Below are 18703 nucleotides of genomic sequence, written 5' to 3'. Positions count from 1 at the left end.
CCTTTACAAGACGGGTTTGTGCGCAAGCCATAAAACATCTCTTGAGCAATAAGGATATTATCGGAGATCAGCCGACCTGGAACGAAAGCCGATTGAGTCTCAGATATAAGACCAGGTACAACCCCCTTTAGTCGCTGGCATAAAACCTTAGAAATGATCTTATAGCCAACATTACACAGACTAATCAGACGTAATTCTGCCATTCTAGTCGGCTTGGCCACCTTCGGGATAAGACAAATATGAGTTCGATTTAGACCCTTCTCAAAAACTCCCTCCACCAGAAATCTATTAACCAAATCTACAAGATCCATCTTAACTATACCCCATGTTTTTTGAAAAAATAGAGCTGTCATTCCGTCTGAGCCAAGTGCTTTATTCGGATGCATCATAAATAAGGCAGACTTGACCTCAGCCTCCGTAGCGGGTCTTGTCAGCCGCTCATTATCCTCAGCTGTAATCACCGTTTGGACCTCCCTTAGGACCTCCTCAAAATTAGTCGGGTTTGTTGAAGTAAACAAATCCTCAAAATATGATACCGCCGTATTACAAATATCCACATCCTCAGTTGACCAGGTGTCATCCTTATTAAACAATCCAGTAATCCGATTACGAGCCCGTCTCTGCTTTGTTAAGGCATGAAAATACTTAGAATTTTTATCCCCCAATCGCATCCATTTACTCTGACTTTTTTGATACCAGTAAATCTCTTCATCCCCATACGCCTGACGTAACCGACTCTGTAAATCCGAAATTGTAGCAGGAGGAATTGAATCATCTTCTAGAGCCACCTCCAACTGCCACTTTAAATTTTCAATGGTTTCCCTACCGTATGGGACTTGTGATTTACGCCACTGAGAAATCGCCTTTCGGCAATTCACTATTTTATGGATGAAAGTATCGAAACCTGATCCAAATCCCCGTCCCACCCTGATGCGATCGCATCCATCAGCCCCGCCTTACCAATCCAGCGGCGGTCAAACATAAAACTCCTGTTCCCCCACGGCCTTTTAGCCCCAATATTAACCACTAGAGGCTTATGATCAGAGGCTATCATTGGTAAGTACTCCGTCACCGTGTCTGGGAACAGATCATGCCAATCCTCATTCCCTAGAGCCCTGTCCAGCCGACAACGAATAGGTTTTTTATCCCGCCAACCCCTCCAAGACAAGCAATCACCAATATAAGGAAAATCCAAAAAACCACAATCCCTAATCATCCCATTAAAAGCGAGAAACGAGGAAGGATGACGTAACTTCCCCCCTCTTTTTTCATGATTTCCTGTCAGCTCATTAAAATCCCCAACTAAAAACCAAGGGCCAGACCGATTAGAGCTTATTCTTAAAATACGTTCCCACACCAGATCCCGATTCTTGGGGACAGGATCTCCATAAACGAAAGTTAAATGAATTATCCGCTCTTTGAAAACCGCTTCAATGTCGATTAACCTGTTAGACTCAAATAAAACCAAAACCTGAAAATCATCCTGATTATAAAACAGAGCCATACCACCACTACAACCAATAGGATCTATTGTTCTTAATTTCTTATACTCAAAATGACCAACAAACTTTTCTAGAATAGGTGATGGTTGTTTAGTTTCCATGAGGAACAAAAAATCCGGTCGATGTTTAGATCATAAATCCCAAAGATTACCAATTGTGGCCTTATTACCTAGGCCTTGACAATTCCAACTCACAATATTCATAAAATAAAAAAGAAAATATAGGAGTTAATAACTCCAAATACATCTCCTCCTGCCCTAGAGGAAATATAAAATTGAAACATCACACCAACCGTTTCCGCAAGGCCCATGATTACAAGGCCTCCTAAATAAATTTTGATATAACCGTAAAAACCATAAAGCGCAGGTATTATATAACCAAAGGGAAAAAACCAAAAAACAGGCCTCACAAAAACCCGGAGACGGCCAAGGCCCAAAAAGGCTACATATTCCAACCCCGAAAAGAACATCCGACAATCTAAGCTCCAAGCTAAAGAAAGTTGGAACATGCGAAAATTATAAGTAACCATTAATCGCAATGGAAAACTCAGCAGGCCCAATAGAGGCCCGAAACTGAATCCCCACACACAGTCTGTAACCCAAAACTGAAAACCTTTATGAACCCAATTTTGTAACATCCGTACATCAACACCCTTTAGTAACGAGTAGAGAAGGAGTAGGCCCAATAGAAGCCCAACACCCGACTCCCATCTCAAAAACGTAACGCAATACCTGAAGTAACAATAATTCTGTAAAAGATAAAATATGAAGAGAACAAAGACAATACACCAACAAAAGGACCAACAAGGACATTTTATTATTTGTAGAACACGGATACATTGGGTACAACCCAAAAACGCACAAATCAAAATCACAATGAAAACCAGAAACCAAGGACAACTACAACCATACGGAACACCCGTTGGTAACTTATTCCGGAAGAACAACTGAGCAAAAACCAAACAAAACAAAACCAAATAACCAAAGTCATCGTCCCCTTGCTGCCCTATACTGACTAAACACATTAATCAGATGCTGAGTTTGGAGGTTTTCCTCCTTGGTGAGAACCGAGTTTCCCATTCAGTCCAACACCCTTGGCGACAACCTTCTTTCGCGGAGATGATAAGGAAAAGAGATTCCTCTTCTTGGTGCTAACACCTGGAAGAGCACCCTTCTGCTTGGCCACTTTGGCTCGTGAAGGTTGAACTATTCCATCCTCTTCTACACCCTGTAACTTATCCTCAGAGGCCCCCTCCATAACATCACTGACCGTGACCTCAACCGCTTGTTCAGAATGAACCACCTCATCCGTACCCTCCTCCACCTGCTCATCCGTCAGGAGATTGTGTTCCCAGGGACACCCCTCTGTCGCCACACCATCCTCCTCCATGATAGTATCCATAAAACCCAAGGTATTGTCTTCTCTGGTGGGAAACTCTGGACCCAGCAAGTCACTAAGATCAGCAGAGAAAAACTCCTCTTGCTGCGGCAGTTCCATGGACCCTGAAGCTTGAACACTCGGTTCACCAACACTGGGGAAAAAATTCTTGCACACCCTCTTCGCAACACCCTGTGCAATTGTCGACACTGGCACTAGTGGTGGATCACCCGTAACCACAGCCACCCCCACATTTGGACCCAAGAAATCATCCAGCATCTTCTGCTCCTCAGCAGTAAAGCTAAGCCCCACATTGCCTGTACCACACTGAACTTGACCATTCCCAGAAAGAGGGACCTCAGAGATTGGAGCGGTAGGAGGAACCACCGATGTATTCTTCTTGACAAACCTCTCATCGGGATGAGGACCCTTTTTACTCTTTCTCCACTTACCACCGAAACCCTGAGCAGGCCGATGGTTAACCGCCTGCGAACCACCACCACGCCCATTCCCATTAGCAGAACATTGGTGGAGCACCCTTGAGCTATCACCACTCAACCCTACCCCAGTGCCTGCAGATGCACCATTGACCATTGCACCCTTATAACTTTGAAGCTTGTCCTCTGATTGAAACTGACTATTTTTGTGGTGGTGGTGAATGATGTATGGAATGATGACTTATGAATGAATGGATGTCAGGGTGTTTCAATTCCCCTTATGCAATTGTATTATAAGAGGTGTCAATCCAATCTGAGTGTTTGTGAACAATCAAGATGTGCATATGAGTCTAAGTCAAGCCAGATGTAAAGGTTGTTTGTCACTAACAATCCTATGATGAAATGGAAAGTGCAGAAAGTAAAACTACAAGAACTAGGAGTTAAATGCAAATGGAACAGAGTGATTATGACAAACAGAAATATAAACTATGGAAATGCAAGTATTGAACTAATGCAAGGTAAGTAATGAACAAGATACTAAATGAATGCAACAGAAATGCAACTAGGGTGAAACAGGACAAACATAAATCATAAACACAAGTTCTAGGTTGGAACTCGAGCAAGCACTCGATCGAGTGCTGATCGAGTGCAGGGTCGAGCTGGACAAATACGCAAAACAGAGCAACACAAGAAAAACAGAGCAATACCAAAACGAATCAAACAACGATCAAACAACAGGATTTAAGCTAAGAAATCAATAGACAAAGAAGGTCTTGAGGAGGGATTCATGGGCTGGACTATGATTGAGGTCATCTAACTTGGTCAACAAATCTCAAACAACTTGAGCTAATCTCTAGACATATATTTCTAAGACATGTTTAATCCACTCTCATGGCAAGAAACAATCAAACTCATGCAACTCTAGACTTATTCTCACAAAGTAAAGAATCTACACAGGCAGGCATTAAGCAATATGTCAAAAATCAAACAAGACTTCTAATCTCTTAGCAAGCTTAATGATAGTCTCTAGATCTAGCCTTATCTATGCTCCTTAGACATTGGTGTGATGCTAAGAGGCTTGAAATCAGATCCTACCCTCTCAGATATAGGATCAGCATTAAGAACATCTAGCCTAGAAGAGATCTACAACAATCAAGCTTGACCAAATCAAACAAACCTCAAACACAACCCAGCCTAACCCATCCTCAAGATCCTAAGCAACTACTCACAAGCATACATGATGAACATCAAAATCATAAACCCAGAAAATACTGAAACTTGCATCATTAGAAAGATAAATCAAAGATCTACAATATTGAAGAAAGAACCAAACTCAAATTCTCAATATTAAGAAAGTTATGAAACCAACAATATTGAAGAATTTAGTCTTTTTCTCCTTTTTAAAAGAAGTACAAGATCTAAGAAAATAAAAATGCAAAAGGAATAATTCTAAAAAAGGTAAAAACTAGGTTTTAGACTCTCTAAAAAGCTGGCCTCTTTTGGTGGCTGCAGGTACAAGCCCTTATATAGAAAATGTAGTGGAAGCCTTAAAAACGCTAGAAGACAAAATAGCCAGGCGGCTCGACCAACTCGACCTGGTGCTCGGTCGAGTGACCGGTCGAGTTGGCTCCTCTTGTGCTCCTCCCACTCGGTCGAGTCCCTCTCAGCACACGGTCGAGTGTCTGGTCGAGTGGGCAGTCGAGTTGGACTCCGGACCTTGGTTCTTCAGCCTTAGCTCTCTTGCTTTCTCCTCATGATTGCTTCACTTCTCCTCAGCATTGCTTCCATGCTCCTTAAGCTCCAAAATCACCTGTTTATGCATGAAAAGATGCAAATGCAATGCAACTAAACTCTAATGCAAGAACAGTCCTAAAGCTATGCAATAATGGTCAAAATGGATAGCAAAAGATGCAAAAGATGTGAATATATTAAGGGATAACAAGGTAAAATATATGAACATCAACACCCCCAAACTTAGTCTTTGCTTGCCCTCAAGCAAATGAACAAGACATAAGAAGGTAGGTGAGGTTTGAAAGTGGGATCTCAGCTCTTAAAGCTTGCAAATAGACCATCTAGAATCAATGTCCAAGTAACTAGTACTATGATGCAAGTTGAATGAGCTGTACTTAAAGATTTTACACAAGCATATCACAACCTTTACTGATTTGAGCCTTAGATGTCCACATGCATTCAAATCAACCATTTCTTTTAACATTCATTAATCAAGAACATGAATCAATTATATGCAATGCTTAAACTCATTTGGCTTGGCAGTAAAAGGTTTAGAGACAATGATGGTCTCTCTTTAGAGTGGGGTTTATCAATATCAAGGTTCTCTCATAAAAAATGGATTGAGCTTTAGAAGAATGCTATAGGTAAGAACACTTAGACACATACAAGAACAAAACCTTCTCTACCCAAAGGCACCCAAAGTGTTTATCCTATCAATCTAAACCCAATTGATCCTAGTGCTACCCTTTAACTTCTTCTCTTCTCTTTCACCCTTTTCTCTTTTGATTTTAAAGTCTTAGGAGAGGTTTCTTATTTGATCTTTCTAGTGGAATGGGAGATTTTTACTTATTTGCTATGGTTTTCTTTTCTTCTTATTCTGAAGGCATAAAAACATTTTGCTAAACTCTTCTTTTTCTTTCTTTATTTTCTTTGACTGAAACCATCTTTAAACAATATCATACTTCCCATTCTTTCACTAGACTTTGATTTTTCTTAAAAACATTCCCCTCCTAAAGACTCTAACCTTTTCTTTCTCTTCTCCTCTTTTCTTTTCTTTCCTTTTCAAACTACCAAATCCCAAACCCAACAATGAAATCACCTAGTCCTATCTAGTTTGGAAAATGCAAACTAGAACTACACAATGCATTATTCTTGTCAGTTCAAACCTAACACTTTCTACCAAGCTCAATCCCAAAAAGGCCTCACACACTTAAGAATAAACATGGCTTGAAAGAAGGGTTGGTTAAGGGTATTGGAAACTGATTTTAATGATTTAATCAGCTACTTGGATCAACAAGAGTGGTAAAAAGGAGAAAGATGATCCAAATATATATGGTATCCATGAGTTTAAAGCAATGCACACATTGATATTTAACGGTCAATATTAAGTTCTTATAAGTAGGAAATGACATCAAATCAAAACATGCTTCAATTTAGACCAAATGCAATGCAGGAATTCAAGGCTTGGTTCAATCTTATGCTTCTAACCACTCAACTAGCATCAAAGTACTATTAACTTGGGCATTGATCCTAGTCTAGTGAATTAAACAAGCTAACAAGGCAAAACTCATCATAGATCCCTAATGCAAATATTATACAATCCTACATGAAACATGCTAAACAAGATGCTATTATGCAATGCAAACTACATGAACACTCTTTTTTTTATAAAGAATTTTGCAAAAAATTTCAAATTTTTAGGATTTTTCTATGCCTTAGATGCTATGCAAGTATTAACATGATGATGCTAAAAATTTGAAATAAGAAAACAAAACACAACATCAAATGCTATCTCAAACCCTCCCCCAAACTTAAATCACACAGTCCTCTGTGTGAAAGAAATTTGTAAGAGGATTCAAGATCAAAAACAAAACACAACATCAAATGCAATGGTATTTACAAGGGAAGGTGATAGTGGTACCTCAATAATTGGAGAAGAAACTGTCCACATCCTCTTGCATGCTGTCAAAGGTGTAATTGGGGTCTTGTTGAGGACTTGGAGGTGGAGATTGGGGCAGCTCGACGATGGGAATCGACCGGGACTCGGTCGAGTACGTGCTCGAGTGGGGGGGTCGAGCTGGACCGCGAGTGTCAAAATTCTGACCTTGCTGCTGGTAGAACTGCTGGTAGAGTGCTGGATCCATGAAGTACTGGGGTGGGATGGGAGGGTAACCTGGATATCCTGGATAAGCAGCTGGAGGTGGGAAGCCATATGGTGATTTGGGCTGGAACTCGGCCGAGTGCATCTGGGGTGCTCGGTCGAGTGGGTGCTCGAGTGACCCGGTCGAGTGCCTCGAAAATTGTTATTCTCGGCTTCTTGAACTCTTCTTCCTCTGATTTGGCCCGTACATTGAAGCTCTAGCTGGTTCCACAGGGTTTGCAACTCTTGAGAGTGCTCTAGTTGAGCTAATCCTCCTCAAAGGGCTTGAATGGCTTGGAGATGAGTTTGCACTCTTCAGCTCAGCAATCTCCTTTTTTAGGCCCTTGATGGACTTAGCCATATTGGTCACCTTCTTCTTAAGCTTATCAAACCTCTTCCCATGCCACTTGCTCCACTTTTGTAGGAGAGTCAACCTCTTGCTAGTCTCTCTCACTCCTCTACTATCCCTTGGGTTGGGCTCATAATCTTCAAAGTAAAATTGCTCCTCCCCATCAGCCATTTGCACATCTCCAGCTTCATCAACTCTAGGTTGAACTATCCCATCAAACAAGAACTCATCAGCTGGCCAAAAGTCAATGTTTGCTCCTTCTTGAATGGTGGTGAGCTCTTGGTTAGGTAAGATCAACTGTTTTTTCCCAACTGTTGGAAGCTCAAAGTTGAAGATGTGATTTCCTTGATGCAATTCCTTGGCCAATATGAGAGTGGAGGTGAGGTAGCTTGAGTCAATCCATCTTGGCAAAACCTTCTCTCCTCTTAGTGGGACCATGGCAGCTTGTAGTATTGGAGTGATGATGCCTCCAATGGCTACGGCTCCTCTTGACCCTTTGTTTTGTAGCTTGCCTACCCAACTTCTCAAATATATCATGTGGTCAATGAGCACCATTGCAAGGTCAGTCTCCACAGTGGTCCTAAGAATGATGGTTCCATTTCTTGCCTCAAGGATGATTCCATTGAGAGCCATGTCAATTACCTTGAGCTCACCCTCATTGAGATTTCCAGTCTCCTTCCTAGCAAAGAATGTATTTGCTAAGGCCTTATGGAAGTACCTTAGGACTGGGCTTCTTATCTTTGAACTCTTCGTCTTGGAGGATGAATAGGTGATGTTGTCTCCAATGGTTTCCCAAATGGCATAGAGCTCCTCTCTTGGTATCATCAAGCTCCTATTACTACCAACTTCAAAACCAAACACATTTGCTATCTTCTTCCTTGCATATGTGTGCAGCTTGACTGTGGCTAGAAACTCACAACTTTCTTCTTTATACCCCTCCATGCAAAGCCCCATGAACTTGGTTAGGTTGCTCTTCTCAAAAAGGTACTCCACATCTTTATCAATGGCTAGCTTCTCCATGGTTTCCTTGTGTGGATACCTAGTCCCCAGGAACTCCATTCTCATGAAGGCTTCATAAAGTTGCCTCTTTGTCAATCAACAAGATTCTGCTTCTCCATCATCCTCTCCCTCTTCTTCTTCACCTTCTTCTTCACTCTCACTCTCAACCTCCTCTTGTTCAATCTCAACTGCTGGCCTCTTCCCTTTGGCCTTGTTTCTCCTCATGAAATCACTAAGAGTTGGCTCCCTTTCTTCTTCACTTTCAGTTCTCTCAGGATCTTCCTCAACTGACTGATTTCTTGAACGCGGCATCTAGCTCGATCGACCACTCGGACCACCACTCGATCGAGTGCATGCTCGAGTGGGGCGTCGAGTGGTTCTTCCAGCTTCTCCTCTTGATTGTAGGCGATCATCAAAACGTACCATGGAGCTTGCAGCGGCTTGTTGAGACTTCCTTGTAATCCTTGAAGACATTTTCGAATAGAACTGAAGGGAATAGACTCAAAGCTTAAGTTTAATAGGTTAGTGACCCAAAAACTTAAAAGAGCTGAGCTTGAGCAAAAGATGAACTTTGAGAGAGATTTTAAAACTTGATTTTAGTTGTTTTGAGCAAGTGAGAGAGTGTGAGAGACATAGGATCGTGTAAGGCTTTATTTAAAGAAGCTAAGGGGGCAAGGAGACAAGAGTGGAGCGTCCATACCATTCAAATTTGAAATGAGAATCTTTGACCTGCTTTTTGCTGCCACTCGACCCCACACTCGACCAGCACGTGGTCGAGCTCCTTGACCAAATTTTGAAATTTCAAAATTTTTCTTCTTGTTCTTCCCTCCACTCGATCATTCTAGAGAAATGAGAATCGAGTGGGCCTTAATTCTTTGCCAACTCGGTCGAGTACCTCTCGTGGGCTGGTCGAGTGGGCTTGCGAATCTCCTTCCCCAGGTCCAAATCTCTCCATACCCATCTACACTTTCATTGAAAGGCCTGCCCAACACAAACATAAAACAAAATACATCAAAACTACTAAGAAAATAAAGCATATTTACAAAGGATACCTTAGGGACTTCCTCCCTAGTGAGCTTGTTTAGAGTCACTAAGCTTGACTTTGGCTGCCTTCTTAGGCTTTGTTTAGATACCAAGGAGGTGATGAAATCCTCCCTGGCACTTCTTGATCATTGTGAGTCTGATCCTTGATCACCTCACCCTTAACACACAAACCATATTTCTTCTTGATTTTGAGCCTTGGTCTTGCTTTCCTCAAAGACCTCTTGTTTAGCTTGACTTGGAGATCCTTAACCATACCAGTCAACTCTTGAACTGACCTCTTAAGCTTTTCCACAGAATCTTCTTGAAGAGGGAGATTGTCCTTTGGAGTTGCCACTTCACTTAAACCTTCATGACCACCTTTGTCCTTGATAGTAAAAGGTTGATCATCAATGGTAGGAAGGTTGGTTGGGTTATAGATGTTAAACTTCATAGCTATATCCTCAGAAATGTTCAAGGTCACAAGACCTTCCTTAACATCAATAACAGCTCCAACTGTGGCTAAGAATGGCCTCCCAAGGATGATAGGATCTTCAGGTTCCTTGTCCATCTCCAATACCACAAAATCTGTATGAACCCTTGCTCTTCCTATCTTGACTGGAATATTCTCCAATTTGCCAACCACATCTCTGTTTGAACCATCAGCTAGGCATATATGAAGGTTGGTGGACTTGAAGTCAGTGTGCCCAAGCTTTTGTGCTATAGATTAGAGCATCACACTGATAGATGCTCCCAAGTCACATAAGCACTGGTTGTAGTGAAGATAGCTAAGTGTGCAAGGCAGATAGAATGGACCTGGATCCTTAAGCTTAATTGGGATGATTACTCCTCCAAGGTCTTCAAGATCCTTCTCATCTTGAGCTTGAGCCTTCTTCTTTGATAAATCAAGCAAAAAATCCTTATAGAGAGGATATGGATCATACTATTCCAAGGCAGGTCCTCTCTCTTCTTCTTGGTAAGCAATGATGATCTCTTGTATGGCCATCACTTCTTCTTGTTTCTCAATCACAACCACTTCCTTCAAAGCCTTCTCTTCCTTTTGTTGCAAAGTCAACATTTGTTTTTTCTCAATGATTTCCCTTAATTCCTTAAGCTTTTGTGCCTTGAAACGTCCTGGGAATGGTAGAGGCGGTTTGTAAGCAGGAGGGATGTACTTAGCAGGCTTGACAGCTTCTGACTCTTCAGCTCGATCGGCAACTCGAACACTCACTCGGTCGAGTGCATGCTCGAGCACCTGGTCGAGTGCAATACCGGAGTCAGTCTGCTTTGCACAAACTTCACTCTGAGCTTCAAGAAATGACCAATCCTCCCCAACTTGAAATTCACTGTCCTCAGTGACTTCCTCTTCAAAGATATGAATGGCTTTGGCAGTAAACTCCCTTGGGTTTTGAACTGGTTTGCCAGGGAGTTGGGTGGGTTTTGGAGCTGAAGTAGATGCTATATTGCTCTCCATATACTTCACTCTTGAGTTAAGTCCTTCAAACTTCATATTGAGATCATTATATTGTGATGTTAATCTTTGATTCAGCTCAGCAAACTGTTTGGCTTCCTCAATTTTCCCATTGGTTTGCCCAATCAACAACTGTTGTATCATTGCTCTTAGGTCTTGTTCCTGGCCTTGGTTAGTCTGAAACCCTGGTGGGGGACACAATTGGGGCTGGAACACCTGTTGCTGCTGCTTGGGTGCATAGTTGTGCTGTTGTTGAGGCTGAGGAGGTGGATAGACTTGGTCTTGAGGGTTGGCTACATTGGTGCTCCTATAAGAGAGGTTGTTCTGCTTGAAACCTCCACCTTGGTTGTAGCCTTTGTATCCTCCTCCTTGGTTCTACATATAACACAACTCAGCAAACTCCCTATCTCCTTCTTGGACTGGAGCTTCTTCTTCACCAATGAAGTGAATAGTTTTTGACTGGCTAAGGAGAATCTTGTCAAGCTTCTCATTGACCATCTTTAAATCCTGCTTGTATTTGTCCTCCTGATCAGTGGAGGGGATCCTCATGGTTCTATCATAATCTTCATTATAATTACCATCTGACTGAGCAAGGTTCTCAACCAATTCCCATCCTTCTTCCACATTCTTGTTGAGGAAGTTGCCATTTGAAGCTGTATCAAGAAGCATTCTTATCTTGGGAAGCACTCCTCTATACAAAGTGCGTAGAAGGGACTCATTGCTGAAGCCATGGTGAGGACACTGAGTTTGGAATCCTTTAAACCTCTCCCAAGCTTCACAAAAGCTCTCATTATTCCTTTGAGCAAACCCAGAAATTTCATTCCTCAACCTAGCAGTCCTTGCATTGGAGAAGAACTTGGCCAGAAAAGCTTTCTTGCATGCATCCCATGTGGTTATAGCTCCAGTAGAAAGAGTCTTCTCCCATAGATGAGCTTTGTCTCCAAGGGAAAATGGGAATAGCCTTAACTTGAAGCCATCTTCACTTAGTCCATTGATTTTTGTGAGTCCACATATTCTGTCAAACTCATCAAGGTGATCTAGAGGATCCTCCATTGGCAACCCATGAAATTTGTTGGCTTGTATCATGGAGATTAATCCACTCTTTATTTCATAATTATTATTGGCCACAGCAGGAGGCACAATACCAGCTCTTTGGTTGTGTGTGTTAGGTGCATCCCCAGCACCAATGTGTCTAGGTCTATGATCATGGTGATCTTGCTGCTCCATGACTACTTGTTCTTCTTGTTGTTGAACTACTCTTCTTTGCTTATGTCTCAAACCCTTTTGTAGCCTGTGGATGTTGTCAATAGGCCTTTGAAGACTGTCTTTTCCTTTTGACCTTGTGTGCATCAACAAACTCGACTACAGACTTGAACAGGTACACGGTCGAGCGCAGGCTCGAGTGGGTGGTCGAGTCGACTGGGAAGTAATGGCTATTTGGATACGGCTTCTGACTCGATCAAGTGCTCGATCACGGCTCGGTTGAGTGGTGGTCGAGTGGGTACCTGAAACTCAAGACAGTCAAGCAAAGGAAGATTCGAGTTCAGTAACTTCACAAGTGTTTAAACGAACTTAATCTTAGACTAATAATGATCCTAAATGTCACAAAACAAACTCAAATGGGCAACAGCGCCAAATTGAAACTGACTATTTTTGTGGTGGTGGTGAATGATGTATGGAATGATGACTTATGAATGAATGGATGTCAGGGTGTTTCAATTCCCCTTATGCAATTGTAGTATAAGAGGTGTCAATCCAATCTGAGTGTTTGTGAACAATCAAGATGTGCATATGAGTCTAAGTCAAGCCAGATGTAAAGGTTGTTTGTCACTAACAATCCTATGATGAAATGGAAAGTGCAGAAAGTAAAACTACAAGAACTAGGAGCTAAATGCAAATGGAACAGAGTGATTATGACAAACAGAAATAGAAACTATGGAAATGCAAGTATTGAACTAATGCAAGGTAAGTAATGAACAAGATACTAAATGAATGCAACAGAAATGCAACTAGGGTGAAACAGGACAAACATAAATCATAAACACAAGTTCTAGGTTGGAACTCGAGCAAGCACTTGATCGAGTGCTGATCGAGTGCAGGGTCGAGCTGGACAAATACGCAAAACAGAGCAACACAAGAAAAACAGAGCAATACCAAAACGAATCAAACAACGATCAAACAACAGGATTTAAGCTAAGAAATCAATAGACAAGGAAGGTCTTGAGGAGGGATTCATGGGCTAGACTATGATTGAGGTCATCTAACTTGGTCAACAAATCTCAAACAACTTGAGCTAATCTCTAGACATATATTTCTAAGACATGTTTAATCCACTCTCATGGCAAGAAACAATCAAACTCATGCAACTCTAGACTTGTTCTCACAAAGTAAAGAATCTACACAGGCAGGCATTAAGCAATATGTCAAAAATCAAACAAGACTTCTAATCTCTTAGCAAGCCTAATGATAGTCTCTAGATCTAGCCTTATCTATGCTCCTTAGACATTGGTGTGATGCTAAGAGGCTTGAAATCAGATCCTACCCTCTCAGATATAGGATCAGCATTAAGAACATCTAGCCTAGAAGAGATCTACAACAATCAAGCTTGACCAAATCAAACAAACCTCAAACACAACCCAGCCTAACCCATCCTTAAGATCCTAAGCAACTACTCACAAGCATACATGATGAACATCAAAATCATAAACCCAGAAAATACTGAAACTTGCATCATTAGAAAGATAAATCAAAGATCGACAATATTGAAGAAAGAACCAAACTCAAATTCTCAATATTAAGAAAGTTATGAAACCAACAATATTGAATAATTTAGTCTTTTTCTCCTTTTTAAAAGAAGTACAAGATCTAAGAAAATAAAAATGCAAAAGGAATAATTCTAAAAAAGGTAAAAACTAGGTTTTAGACTCTCTAAAAAGCTGGCCTCTTTTGGTGGCTGCAGGTACAAGCCCTTATATAGAAAATGTAGTGGAAGCCCTAAAAACGCTAGAAGACAAAATAGCCAGGCGGCTCGACCAACTCGACCTGGTGCTTGGTCGAGTGACCGGTTGAGTTGGCTCCTCTTGTGCTCCTCCCACTCGGTCGAGTCCCTCTCAGCACACGGTCGAGTGTCTGGTCGAGTGGGCAGTCGAGTTGGACTCCGGACCTTGGTTCTTCAGCCTTAGCTCTCTTGTTTTCTCCTCATGATTGCTTCACTTCTCCTCAGCATTGCTTCCATGCTCCTTAAGCTCCAAAATCACCTGTTTATGCATGAAAAGATGCAAATGCAATGCAACTAAACTCTAATGCAAGAACAGTCCTAAAGCTATGCAATAATGGTCAAAATGGATAGCAAAAGATGCAAAAGATGTAAATATATTAAGGGAAAACAGGGTAAAATATATGAACATCACTGACCTTGGTTCAGAACCATCATCCAGCCTCTGTTTCCCTTTATCCCCAAAAAGTGGACACCGAGATACATCATGACAGAGGCTATAACATCTCCGACAGTACCCAAATAACCTCTCATATCGCAGCGATATTGTCGTCTCCTCGCCACTATGAAACTCAATCGTGGCATCAAAGATTAGAGGCTTGAAACCATCCAACAAGATCTTCACCCGACCATTGTCCAAATCAACTTCCTCAACCTCTCCCAAATCAGCACCAATAGTACGGAATGTCTCATCTGCCCAGAAATGCAGAGGAACTCCCATGACACGAACCCAGAACTTGATAAGGTAAGGATACCGCGGATCCACCACTGGCTCCCATCTGACCAAAGAAAGCATCCAATGATCAAAATGATAGGGCTCCATCTTCAATACCTCCTGAATATCAGTCTCTTGATCGAAATCGAACTGAAACCGACCTAGACCCAGATCAGCCCCAACAACCCTCTCCTCCATCTTCCATATCCGCGGCAGCATAAACAGCAATGTCTTCATATCTTGCATCATTGGGTTCATGCATCTACCATTCAAGGTTTTAGCATAACCCTCAATCAAAGCCGTATTATCAAACTGTGGAACCTTAATCTTCAGCTTACCCCCTGACCCCACAACATTCCCTTTCAACAGAGCACTTTGAGACATGACTCTCGATGCTAACCAAACACGAAACGAAATCCCGAGATAAAGAACCAAACAGCCCCGACTACCCAGAAAGGAACAGCAAAGATAACTAAAAAGAGAAGTTTGCTTAAGTAGTGATGAATGAAGAAAAGAACCAGACCGCACAGAGAATTTATAGTCGATCCCGGACGACCAAATCTTCTTGTCACTGAAAGCCGATATCACAAAACGATTGGAAATCTTCATCCCGCAAGAACCGCGACCAGGATCCCCAGAATCAAATCCCTGAAATAATGCGGCTGAAAAACCACACCCCAAAGCCAAAGGAACCAAGAGAAATCTCACACCATAACCTTCGACTCCCTGGATGAAAGCCCTCTCACTCCAATCCAACCGAATCTGTATCAATCCGACAAACCCGAGATTACCGCCCAAAAAAAACAAGACAGAATGAGAATTAACCAAAACATCCTGCTCGAATCCACCCCGTGAACCAAAAAAGGAAAGAAAACCCGTAGGTCGGAAGATCTCCAAAGACCAGAATCGAAACCCCAAAAAACTCCATCTCAGATCTAAAGGATCATGAAACCGCAAATCAGAACTCACCAGAACGGATCTCAAGTCGAAATCCTCCCTCATAAAACCCAATCAAACCGAATCAAAGCCAAATCAGAACCAAATCGGAACCCTAGAACTCAACACGCCATATCAAGAGAGAGAGGTTTTCTCGAGAGAGTATTTTCTTTTATTATCTATTTTATTCATGATATGTGTTTTTACAATTATTTCTGAGTAGATCTACTTGTTAGGTTTAGGGTTTCTCATTAGGGATTTCATGGATTGTTAGATTGATTAATTGTTTGGATTCATTATCTTTTTTGTTCTTCACCGTAGGATGTTCTTAATGCTAGATCTTTGATTAGTCATCTGGATTTAGATCTTAGGATTATTGATTGATATGAAAATATAATTGATTTTTCTGACAAAAAACCTTTAGTGAGCAAAATTACTTTTTGCAAAGAGATTTGAATTAGTGATTTTGTGAACTTATCTAAACTTGATTTTATTGCTGGTTTTTAACATAGAATTTTGCAAAGAGATTTGAATTTTTGGGTTTTAAAACTTAGATAATATTTGGAGTGAGAACTAATTTATTTAACAATTGTATTTAGAGTTCAAGAACGGTGCTTAACTGTTGAATCATGCTTGCTTAATTAATTGATTTGATTTTCCATGATTTCCTGAGAATTTCCCTAGGCATAGCGTTTTTTAAATTCCTGAATTACTTTTTAAAACCTTTGGTGAGCAAAATTACTTTTTGCATTGTAAAGAGATTTGAATTAGTGATTTTTTGAACTTATCTAAACTTGATTTTATTGCTGGTTTTTAACATAGAATTTTGCAAAGAGATTTGAATTTTTGGGTTTTAAAACTTAGATAATATTTGGAGTGAGAACTGATTTATTTAACAATTGTGTTTAGAGTTCAACACTTTGATTAATTGCTTGGATTATAGTCCCCAAGAATGATTTTGAGTTGAAGTCTGCCTACTTTGCTCTTGTCGGTCAAAGACCATTCCGGAATTTGCCCCATGAGAAGCCTCTAGACCACATTGAGCACTTTGAGGATATAATCACCAGCATCAGGGCTAATGGAGTCACATAGGATTATCTCTATTGCAAGCTTTTCCCCTATTCTCTTGTTGGGGAAGCTTCTCATTGGCTAAGGCAACTCAAACCAGGATCTCTGAAGACCTGGAATGACATCAAGGTGGCATTCTTGAACTACTTCTATGATGATGCAATGTCTGATGAGCTGAGGATTAAGCTCTCCACCTTTAGAAAAGGACCAGCTGAATCTTACAAAGCTGCTTGGGTGAGATTCAAAGCATACCAAAGAGATTGTCCGCATCATGGGTTCTCAGCGATACAGTTGATTAGTATATTTTTCAGTGGTATTTACTGGAGATATCAGATGGCTTTGGATGCTGCTAGTGATGGAAACTTCAAGACAAGGTACCCGAATGAAGCTGAACAGTTGATAGAAAGGCTAGCCTCAAGCAACAACACTAAGAATGCAGACCTAGAGCGGAAAAGGGCACATTAAGGCAATTTTTTAAGTCAGTTTGCTGCGGTGAATGCTAAGTTGGATACAGTCCACAATCTTCTTGTGGGAAAGAAGTTTGTCCATTTTGCTGAAGATGTTGAGACTTTTGAGATAAAAACCAGAGATTTCCGAAGAAGGTGTTAACTATGTGTATGGAGCTGGGTATCAAAATCAGAGATTTGGTCAGAAAAATTCATTCTCAGGAAATCCAAACAACAACTTCACTAGGAACTATGGTTCTTCTTCTTACCAACCCCTCCCTCCACCCAATTCAGATAGCAAGATGGAATCAATGATTGGACAGATTTTGGAAGGTCAACAGAAGTTGACAGTGGACTTCAATGGAAAGATTGATTCTGTATACACTGAGCTGACTGGGAAGTTGATGCATTAAACACTCACGTCAAGAAGCTGGAGAATCAAGTAATTCAGACTGCTGGGTTTGTTAAAAGACAAGAAGAACTTCTTTCTAGAAGAACAGAGATGAACCCCAAGCATGCTTGTAATGCAATTTTGGTGAAGGAAGGAGACGAAGATATGTTAGTGGAGCCAGCATCGATCGACACCATCACAATGCATCGATCGATGCAGTCACCATCCATCGAGGCAAACTCACTCCAGAACGAGAGCATCGATCGACACAATATTAGCATCGATCGACAGCCCCTGCAAACAGGTTCGGTTTCTCTTCCAGTTCCACCAATCGATTCAGAAAAAGTTTATAAGCCTAAGGTCCCTTTTCCTAAGCCTAGGAGATCTAAACAGGAGATTGAAGAAGCTAGATGCAATGCTATGATGGACAAGGTAATGATTGAGATGCCTTTGATTGATGCGGTCAAGTTTTCTCCTGGGATTAAGCGATATGTGAAGAGGATGGTCAATAATGGTTTGAGTCCTAAGGAAGGAGCTTTGCTAACCAAGGATGTCAGCTCAATTATGTTGAATCAGCCTCGACAGAGAAAGAAAGAGAGAAAAGAGAAAGTGGTTGTATCTGAGAAAGTGAGTGCAGTGATTCAGATTAGGATTGCAGAGAAGTTACCAGATCCTGAAAGTTTTGTGTTAGATTGCTCTATCTCCACAGGAAGGTTTCCTCATTCTCTTTGTGATCTCGGTTCTAGTATCAATTTGCTGCCACATTCTGTTGCTGTGAGACTTGGGATGACAGATTTTAAACCAACTATGATCTCTTTTATCTTAGCTGATAGATCCAGAAGGATTCCTGAAGGTTTCTTAGAGGATATTCAAATCAAGATTGGAGATTGCATGATTCCCACTGACTCTGTGGTGCTGGAATATGAGAAAAGAGCCTAATGATCCGCTCATCTTAGGACGCTCTTTCTTGGGTACAACAGGTGCCATCATTGATGTTAAGAAGGGACACATAATCTTGAATGTAGAAGATTTGGTTATGAACTTTGAGATGGACAAGCTGAGGAGGGTTCCCACTATTGATGGTCAGACATTTTCTGTGGAGGTTATTTCTGATGACAATCCGATC

At 41.2% G+C, this 18703-nt stretch overlaps 1 protein-coding gene and 1 non-coding gene across 2 annotated transcripts; one reads left to right on the top strand and one right to left on the bottom strand.

Annotated features, from left to right (window-relative positions):
• Positions 1–2525: 2525 nt before the first annotated feature.
• Positions 2526–3473, bottom strand: LOC147940162 (uncharacterized). The gene has a single exon (XM_087461174.1). The coding sequence runs from the start codon at positions 3471–3473 to the stop codon at positions 2526–2528; it is 948 nt and encodes a 315-aa protein (XP_087317300.1).
• An 8277-nt stretch (positions 3474–11750) lies between these two features.
• LOC147940161 (small nucleolar RNA R71) lies at positions 11751–11857 on the top strand. The gene has a single exon (XR_015564823.1). It is a non-coding gene; the product is annotated as a small nucleolar RNA R71 (small nucleolar RNA).
• The last annotated feature ends 6846 nt before the right edge of the window (positions 11858–18703 follow it).

The sequence above is a fragment of the Camelina sativa genome, chromosome 8, assembly GCF_030686135.1.
Source record: "Camelina sativa cultivar CO46 ecotype springtype chromosome 8, ASM3068613v1".
NCBI lineage: Eukaryota > Viridiplantae > Streptophyta > Magnoliopsida > Brassicales > Brassicaceae > Camelina > Camelina sativa.
Note: the sequence above shows the minus strand (reverse complement) of the source record. Positions and strands in the feature narration are given on the sequence as shown.

Coding starts and splice junctions, on each gene's coding strand:
- LOC147940162 (XM_087461174.1), bottom strand. CDS start 3,473: ATGGTCAATGGTGCATCTGCAGGCACTGGGGTAGGGTTGAGTGGTGAT.